Source organism: Archocentrus centrarchus, chromosome 13 (genome assembly GCF_007364275.1).
Source record: "Archocentrus centrarchus isolate MPI-CPG fArcCen1 chromosome 13, fArcCen1, whole genome shotgun sequence".
Classification (NCBI taxonomy): domain Eukaryota; kingdom Metazoa; phylum Chordata; class Actinopteri; order Cichliformes; family Cichlidae; genus Archocentrus; species Archocentrus centrarchus.
In genome coordinates this window covers 5435162-5444959 of record NC_044358.1, presented here as the reverse complement: position 1 = coordinate 5444959, position 9798 = coordinate 5435162, and the positions used below count along the sequence as shown (strand labels likewise).

Here is a 9798-nt window from a genome sequence, read left to right as displayed (position 1 = left end):
TATTTAAATCCAAAATATCCAGTGATACTAGCCATCACATAGTGTGTGTGTGTGTGCGCGCGTGCGTGGATGTATATATTAGATTATATTTACATATATTATTCATTACATAGCAGTATTTTGGCATATGTTGTTATACTGGAAGTACTGACAGATATCATTAAATTAATCAAAAATCTTAATGATTATGTACAATATCTCTTAATCAGAATAGTCATAAGATAAGTATTTTTCCCTTTTGTGACTGTAATGTACTTCTGTTAATTAAGGCGATAAATCTAAACAAAAATGGCAATATATTTTTCAGACCTGGAAAAGAGGCTTCATTTTTCCAGGTCTGAAAAGTAAAGCTAAAGTGGAAGTACCTGAAATCTATGTTCTTTTAATGGTCACAAGAGGGTGACCCCTGTGGTTGGAAAAAGACTTTAGTTTGTCTATGGGAAAACAGCACTAGGCTCATTAGCAGTTTGACTTCATGAGTTATGGCTTCATCCATCTTTTATATTGTCTATGGTCGCTCTACAAGACTGAGGCTACACAAGTGAGAAACTAATATTGTTAGTGTTTTAAATCTGTGGGTCAAAAACCTGTTAACTTATCCAAATTATGTACACTCCAAACCTGTGAATTTATAAAAGCATTGCAGAAACGAAAGACACTTCAGTTCAATTCAGTTTTATTTATATAGCACCAAGACAGTTGCCTCAAGTCATATAGAACCCACAACAATATAGAGAAAACCCCACCAATCAGACAAACCCCTATGAACAAGCACTTGGCATCAGTGGGAAGGAAAAACTCCCTTTTAACAGGAAGAAACCTCCAGCAGAACCAGGCTCAGGGAGGGGCAGTCATCTGCCACGATCAGTTGGGATGAGGGGAGAGAGACAGGACAAAAAACACACTGTGGAAGAGAGCCAGAGATTAATAATAACTAATGATTAAATGCAGAGTGGTGTATAAACACAAAGAGTGAAAAGTGAAGAAGAAACACTCACTTCATCTTGGGAAATCCCCAGCAGCCTAGGCCTATTGCAGCATAACTAAGGGACGGTTCAGGGTCACCGCATCCAGCCCTAACTATAACCTTTACCAAAAAGGAAAGTTTTGAGCCTAATCTTAAAAATAGGGAGGGTGTCTGTATCCTGAGTCCACACTGGGAGCTGGTTCCACAGAACAGGGGCCTGAAAGCTGAAACCTCCCATTCTACTTTTAAGTATCCACAAGTAATCCAGCACTCTGAGAGCAAAGTGTGCTATTGGGTAATATTGTACTATCAGTACTATGAGATCTCTAAGATAAGATAGTGCCTGATTATTCAAGACCTTGTATGTTAGGAGAAGGATTTTAAATTTAATTTAGGATTTAACAGTAAGCAACAGTGAGGCAACTGTTTGTTGTGATTTGGCGCTATATAAATAAAATTGAATTGAATTGAATTACGGGAGAAATCTGCTCTCTCTTTCTAGTCCCTGTCAGTACTCTAGCTGCAGCATTTTGGATCAGCTGAAGGCTTTTCAGGGAGCTTTTAGGACAGCCTGATAGTAATGAATTACAATAGTCCAGTTCATGGATAGATAAAGCTGTGTATCATCTGTCTAGCAATGAAAATGTATGCAATGCTTTCTAATAATACTGCCTAGGTGAAGCATGTATAGCGTAAATTGAATTGGTCCTAGCACAGAACCCTGTGGAACTCTAGAAAATTACCAGCTATAATTATTTTATCTGAACTGAGCACTAAATCAGATAAAAAGTCTCAGAAGCTCTGAGTAAGCATCAGGTCAACGATAGAGAACAAATAAAACTGTTTTTTGGTTTTTACAATTAGGATGAACAAGGCTAAAAGTCAGGCTTTCAAATGCATTAAAACTCTGTCTGGGTATTTGGTTGATTAATGAGCTGGAGTAGAAGATTACTCAACCTGTGCTTCGAGCATACTGACAGTTGATGTGACTCGGGGGGTGTTGATTCATTTAAACTAACATATTCATTGTTCTGTAACCAGAATAAATCAATATGTTGATCAATTATTAAATTATTTACTAACAGGGACTGATTTGTGGGATGAGGATGGGGTTTGGGGGGCATGACAGGAGGAGAGAAGCTGCAGAGAGGTGTTTAAGACTGCATCTCTGCTTCCTGGTCTCAACCCTGGATATTCACATTTTGGGGGGTTTGAATAAATTTGACCAAATTTCTAGAAATCAGAGCTGCTTCATCCAAAGTGGGATTGATGCTGTATCTCCTAACAAGACCAGGTTTTCCCCAGAAACTTTACCAATTATCTACAGTATGAAGCCCACATCGTGTTTTGGACATGACTCAGACAGCCAGCAATTCAAGGACAACATGCGGCTAAACACGTCGCTCCTGGTCTGGTTAGGGAGGGGACAAGAGAAAACTACAGATTCAGGCACCGCTTTGCCAAAGTTACACACCGATTCAATTTTAACTTTAGTGACCTCTGATTGATGCATCTGGTTGTCATTAATGCTGGTGTGAATGATCATTTTACAAAATCTACATTTATCCATAACCAGCAGTTTCAGATTTCCTTCTATGTTTCCTGTTCTGACCCCTGGAAGACAATCAACAATAGTTGCAGGTGTCTCCATCTTCATGTTTCTCAAAACAGAGTCGCCAATTACCAGATTTTGTTCCTCAGCAGGTGTGTTACCAAGTGGGGACAGTCTGGACAGGGTGACAGTGGTGGACCTGCCAAATCTGGCATTCTATGGCAAGTGCTGTTTGGGCTCCAGTGGATCCTAGGATCAACAATGACAGCAAGTTCACTGCTCCAGCCTTTGGTTGGCTGAATTGTACAAGAAACTATCAACATGTTTGAGCTGCTGGTCTGAAACTATTCCATTTTATTAGAAGAGGCACACAAACCATTGACTCACCACACATTTTGAAAGTGTCCATTGTTTTTCTGGATAATAACCTTTATTGAAGATGTTTGTGAAGTAACTCAATCAGCACTTTATATACAATTAATCAAAAATAAGTTAATTATCATTGCCATCACACCAGTTTGCAGGGTTACAGTACTGTATACATTGTATGCTGAATAACACCAAAAGTCTAAATTTAGACCTGATCTTCAATCCAACAATACTGTAAGCAGCTAGCTCTGGATGAAATTCCGCCCAAATTATAACTAAGTTTGTAACTGAATCAAGAAGAAATTATTCCCATCTTTGATTCTGAATATTGCATATGAACATGTGGAATCAGTTTAATGATCCCTATGGGAACTGGATGTTATTTGTTTGACAGAGTGATTTCAATCTTAATTTATTGGCTAACAATACATTTTAAAGAAATGTTTCAACATTCTGAGAAATATATTTGATTTCTTACTAAGTAAAATGGAAACAGTTTCTCTGCGTTAACTACTGAGCTATAGACAGTCTGGAATTAACTTAGCTTAGCATATTGGAAACGGGAGAAAACAGCTGGTCTGGCACTTTAAAAAATTAAAAAACAACCACACAATGAATACAAAAATAGGTGACATGACAGCCCCCACTTAAATAAAGGTGAAAATTTTAGAAAAAGACCCTGGTATCTTGCATGGTTGATGTCATTTGCACCCCAAATCTCTGCAGTAGTGACCTTGGACTGGACCCTGTCAGCCTGTAATTTCTGCACATGCTCTGCTAGCACAAAAACAATGAAGCCAGTATTTGACCTGGTTTCATAATGAAAAATGCAATTCTAATGAAGGCCACTAGATGCTAGCTACAAATAAATTGTTGGCTGCAACTGACCAATGATCAAAAAGTACACACTTTTCTTAAAGATGGTAAATCAATAATAAGTAATTTAATTTTTTTTTATCAATTGCTAAATACTATCACTAAAAGTGTGCTGGTAGTCATGTTGGAAATTATTGCTTCATTAATACAAACTAATAAGTGATGCTACACCTTGCTACATCCAGATAGCAACATTGAAAACATACTGGAATCAAATAGGAGTTAGGAGTTTGTCAGTTGGAGACACAACCACCAAATAATACATCCTGTTATACTTCTTCAAATTCTGCCCAAAGTCCACCACCTGGGGTGTATGTGTAGTTGGTGCACTGTAATATAAATGTCACAAACTTTTGTCAGCCACACGGACCTTCACTCATAACCTTATGCTCACCGTCTGATAATGAAGTTTATGTCAGTTGTGGACCCTAGCTGATTTACTGTTGCAGAAACTATAATAGCCGTTCCCCATCACTTTCTTTCTCTACAAAACAATCATCTTCATATTGGATGAAAGGATGAAGTGTTTGTCAAGAAATCCATAAAACTGCAAAGGGTGTTTTTATATATATATATATATATATATATATATATATATATATATATATATATATATATATATATATATATATATATATATATATATATATCCAGATTGAGTCCTTGTTAACAGCAGATGCAGTTTGTTTTTAATGGAACTTTGGAGCTGAAGGTTTATTTTTTTTTAAATCTAGCTGTTTCTCCCTGCTTTCAGTTTTTATGCTAATCTAAGCTAACTATGTCTTAACTCCACCACTGTGCTGAACATACAAGTATGAGAATGAGCAAGTATTCCTTCCAAGGCCTTTTATTTAAGACATATCCTGATTTTTTTTCTCAAGGAACAGATTCAAGCAACAACCGTCTTGGGCATAATCAGATAAATGTGAATACTGTTGCTTTTTTCTAATGTTAAATTGTAAAATTTTAATATGCATCCCAGCAATCCATAAGCATTGTTCCTTTAATGGTGGCAGACGACAGTGTGTAATGTACAAAACACAGCCTAACATCTGTGGTTATATGCACTTAATGGCACTGCTTTGCATTGACTCCTCTGCTTTCTGAGGTGGTACTTTGCACTGAAAGTTCTCAAGATGCAAGCACAGGATTAAAAACTGTACAATCTGCTCCTGGACTGTAACTGTTGAAGAGCTAGAAAAATATTCTGGTGGCTCAGCTTTTCCACGGATGCTGTGGTGTCCTCTGTCAGGTAAATAAAGGACGGCTCATATTCAGTGTACAGAAACCAGGGTGGAGGTGCTGAAGGAGTCATCAAAGGAATGAGTGCGGGGGATGCTGAAAAGGCCAGTAGGCTTTTTATCTGTCCGTTCTTAAATACACACATACATTGGGATCTTCAGATAGAAACCTCGTATTCTCTGGTTTCCTGTGAAGAGAATGCAAAAGTTTGGTTAAAACTTAAAATAGAAAGCAGTCAGACAACCAGACCTAGTGCACATTTTAAACTAGCAGTACAGCATGGTACACTGACATAACAGATTAGATAGAAAAGAAAACGTCTGATACACAACAAATGAAACAATTGTAGTCCTGCAATGAAAATATACCAAACTATACATGAACTAAACTGAATAATGAATGAGTACAGAAATATAGAAACACAGATGGGTCCACATAGGTGCACTGCATGGTACAGTCATTCATGCTCTGTGACATGTGTATTATATATATATATAAAAAATACACTAACCAATAACCTGCCTCAGGACAGCACGGGAACTCCTGTCAGGCATCATTGCAGCTAAGCTGAACAGGCACATGGCTCAATACATGAGCAGGGCCCAGAAAGGAATTGGCAGTAACACCAGAGGGGCAAAACACCAGCTACTGGTTGATAGAGCAATAACTCGAGATTGTAAGACCAGACTGACCAACCTGTGCACCGCTGGGATTGATTACAAGAAAGCCTTTGACTTGATGGATCCTGGAATTCCTAGCACTGTGCAAGGTCAACAGGACCCTAAGAGCCTTCATCAGGAACTTTAGTCAGATGGTGACTAAGAGAGGGAAGGTAGTCAGAACCAAGGTGATTGCACTACCAGAAGGCAACACTGCAGACACTGAGGAAATCTACAAGTACCTTGGAATCCCACAGGCAAATGGGAACCTTGAAGAGGCCACAGGGAAAGCTGCAACCGCCAAGTACCTGCAGAGAGTAAGGCAAGTCCTGAATGGGAAGGGACCATATCCGGGCAGTTAACACCTACACCCTGCCAGTTGTCAGATACCCTGTTCGTATAATAAGCTGGTCAAAGAAGGAAATAGAAGCCACTGACATCAAGACAAGAAAGCTCCTTATCATGCAGGGAGGTTTTTACCCCATATCCAGCACCCTGAGACTGTACACTAAGTGGAAGGAAAGTGGCCGAGTACTAGTGAGTGTCAGAACCACTATCCTGGATTAAACCACAAAAATTAATGACAACATCAGGAAGATGGCCACAACGGATCATGTGCTTAGTGAATACCTCAGGCAGCCGAAACCTGAGAAAGAAGAGAAGAAAGAACAGGAACCATCATGGAAGGACAGGTCTCTGCATGGCATGTACCACTGGCAGATAGAAAAAGTGGCAGATATAGAAAAATCTTACCAATGGCTGGACAAAGCTGGGCTGACAGACAGCACAGAGGCACTAATCATGGCAGCACAGGAACAAGCTCTGAGCACAAGATCAAGAGAGGCTGAGGTCTACAACACAAAGCAAGACCCCAGGTTCAGGCTATGCAGAGATGCTCCTGAGATTCAGCTCATAACAGCAGGCTACAAGATGCTAACAGGCATGGCATACATGAAACACCATAACCAAGTGGCTGGCATAGTGGACAGAACCATCTATGCCAAGTATGGCCAAGTATGGAAGTACCAAAGTCAAAATGGGTTACAACCCAAGGGTGGTTGAGAATGATCAACATAAGATCCTGTGGGAGTCCAGATACAGATGGACAAACTGGTGATGGCTAACCAACCGGACATTGTAGTGGTGGACAAGCAGAGGAAGATGGTCATAGTGATAGATATAGCAACACCGTGTGATAGCAACATCAGGAAGAAGGAATACAAGAAGCTTGAGAAATACCAGGGACTGAGAGAAGAGCTAGAGAGGATGTGGAAGTTCAAGGCAACAGTGGTCTGGAATGATGAATCATGCACCTTCTTCTTGCAATCCTATGGACAAGTCTGGGTTTGGTGTTTACCAGGAGAATAGTACCTGTCTGACTGCATTGTGCCAAGTGTAAAGTTTGGTTGAGGGGGATTATGGTGTGGAGTTGTTTTCAGGGGTTGGGCTCAGTCCCTTAGTTCCAGTGAAAGAAAATCTTAATGCTTCAGCATACCAAGACATTTTGGACAATTTCATGCTCCCAACTTTGTTGAAACAGTTTGGGGATGGACCCTTTCTGTTCCAACATGACTGCACACCAGCGGACAAGGTAAGGTCCATAAAGACATAGATGAGTGAGTTTGGTGTGGAAGAACTTGACTGACCTGCACAGAGGGTTTATCCCAACTCAGGGGCAGCATCCTTCTAAGGCTGCACCCTTCCTCTCTACGTAGGCCTTGGTCGATGAAGACCGGGAAGGCTGGAAGTGGGAATTAGCACTTCTGAGGCTATGGTCCTCAGCTGAAAAAAGGGTGGAGTGCCCACTCCAAGTTAGGGACAAGTTGCTGCCCCAAGTGAAGGAGTTTAAATAACTCATAATATTATTCATGAATAAGGGAAGAGGCGAGTGTGAGATTAACAGATGGATTGGGGCTGCAGCTGCACTGATGCAGATGTCACACCAGTCTATGATGGTGAAGGGAGCTGAGCATAAAAGGCTGTTGATTTACCAATCAATCTACGTCCCTACCCTCACCTATTCTCACAAGCTTTGGGCAGAGACTGAAAGAATGGTAAATGGACTAGTTCTTATATAGCGCTTTTCTACTCTACAGTTGTGCTCTAAAGTTTACATACCCCGGCAGAATTTTTGCTTTCTTGGCCTTTTTTCAGAGGATATGAATGATGACACAAACCATCTTTTCCACTCATGCTTAGTGGTTGGGTGTTTATCAATAAATGGTTTCACCCAACCACTAAGCATGAGTGGAAAAGATGTTTTGTTCTTCAGAGACTGACTGCATGGAATGTGAAAAAAAAAAAAAGAATAACTTACACATGCAAGAAATATGAATGAATATGAATTTGAAACTATCCCATATGTTATCAAAGACCCAAGTTTTGGTAGTTTATTCTTATTTCTTAATTACAGATAAATAACTGTTGGTTCTCTTAAAAGAGATGGTATGAGGAGCACTCACATGATGTTTTTACTTTATTTGCTTTGACACTGTCAAAGTAATAACTGTGGTGTTGATGAGCTGTATTGCATTATTCAGAGATGATTCTGGTATGTAGCCTTACCTTACTAATAGAAATGGGGCAGACAATATTAAAATAACACCTGTCAGTATAGCGCAAGACAATGCAATTAAACCACAAACTGTAGCCGCTGGAGATAATCTTGGGGCTGAATCAACATACACTGCTCAAAAAAATAAAGGGCACACTCAAATAACACATCCTAGATCTGAATGAATGAAATATTCTCATTGAATACTTTGTTCTGTACAAAGTTGAATGTGTTGACAACAAAATCACACAAAAATCATCAATGGAAATCAAATTTATTAACCAATGGAGGCCTGGATTTGGGGTCACACATAAAATTAAAGTGGAAAAACACACTACAGGCTGATCCAACTTTGATGTAATGTCCTTAAAACAAGTCAAAATGAGGTATTGTGTGTGGCCTCCATGTGCCTGTATGACCTCCCTACAACACCTGGGCATGCTCCTGATGAGGTGGCGGATGGTCTCCTGAGGGATCTCCTCCCAGACCTGGACTAAAGCATCCGCCAACTCCTGGACAGTCTGTGGTGCAACGTGACGTTGGTGGATGGAGCGAGAAATGATGTCCCAGATGTGCTCAATCGGATTCAGGTCTGGGGGGACGGGCGGGCCAGTCCATAGCTTCAATGCCTTCATCTTGCAGGTACTGCTGACACACTCCAGCCACATGAGGTCTAGCATTGTCCTGCATTAGGAGGAACCCAGGGCCAACCGCACCAGCATATGGTCTCACAAGGGGTCTGAGGATCTCATCTCGGTACCTAATGGCAGTCATGCTACCTCTGGCGAGCACATGGAGGGCTGTGTGGCCCTCCAAAGAAATGCCACCCCACACCATTACTGATCCACTCCCAAACCGGTCATGCTGAAGGATGTTGCAGGCAGCAGATCGCTCTCCACAGCGTCTCCAGACTCAGTCACGTCTGTCACATGTGCTCAGTGCGAACCTGCTTTCATCTGTGAAGAGCACAGGGCGCCAGTGGTGAATTTGCCAATCCTGGTGTTCTCTGGCAAATGCCAAGCGTCCTGCATGGTGTTGGGCTGTGAACACAACCCCCATCTGTGGACGTCGGGCCCTCATACCATCCTCATGGAGTTGGTTTCTAACCATTTGTGCAGACACACGCACATTTTTGGCCTGCTGGAGGTCATTTTGCAGGGCTCTGGCAGTGCTCCTCCTGTTCGTCCTTCTACAAAGGTGGAGGTAGCAGTCCTGCTGCTGGGTTGTTGCCCTCCTACGGCCTCCTCCACATCTCCTGGTGTACTGGCCTGTCTCCTGGTAGCGCCTCCAGCCTCTGGACACTACGCTGACAGACACAGCAAACCTTCTTGCCACAGCTCGCATTGATGTGCCATCCTGGATGAGCTGCACTACCTGAGCCACTTGTGTGGGTTGTAGAGTCCATCTCGTGTTACCACGAGTGTGAAAGCACCACCAACATTCAAAAGTGACCAAAACATCAGCCAGAAAGCATAGGTACTGAGAAGTGGTCTGTGGTCCCCACCTGCAGAACCACTCCTTTATTGAGTGTGTCTTGCAAATTGCCAATAATTTCCACCTGTTGTCTATTCCATTTGCA

At 41.3% G+C, this 9798-nt stretch overlaps 1 protein-coding gene across 1 annotated transcript in view; it reads right to left on the bottom strand.

Moving 5' to 3' along the window:
• Window positions 1-4429: 4429 nt before the first annotated feature.
• Window positions 4430-9798, bottom strand: part of sez6b (seizure related 6 homolog b) — a 298710-nt gene continuing 293341 nt past the window's right edge. The window contains exon 17 of the mRNA XM_030745381.1: window positions 4430-5193. Coding sequence (XP_030601241.1) covers window positions 5164-5193 — 30 coding nt within the window. The 3' untranslated portion in view covers window positions 4430-5163. The remainder of the gene's footprint in view (window positions 5194-9798) is intronic.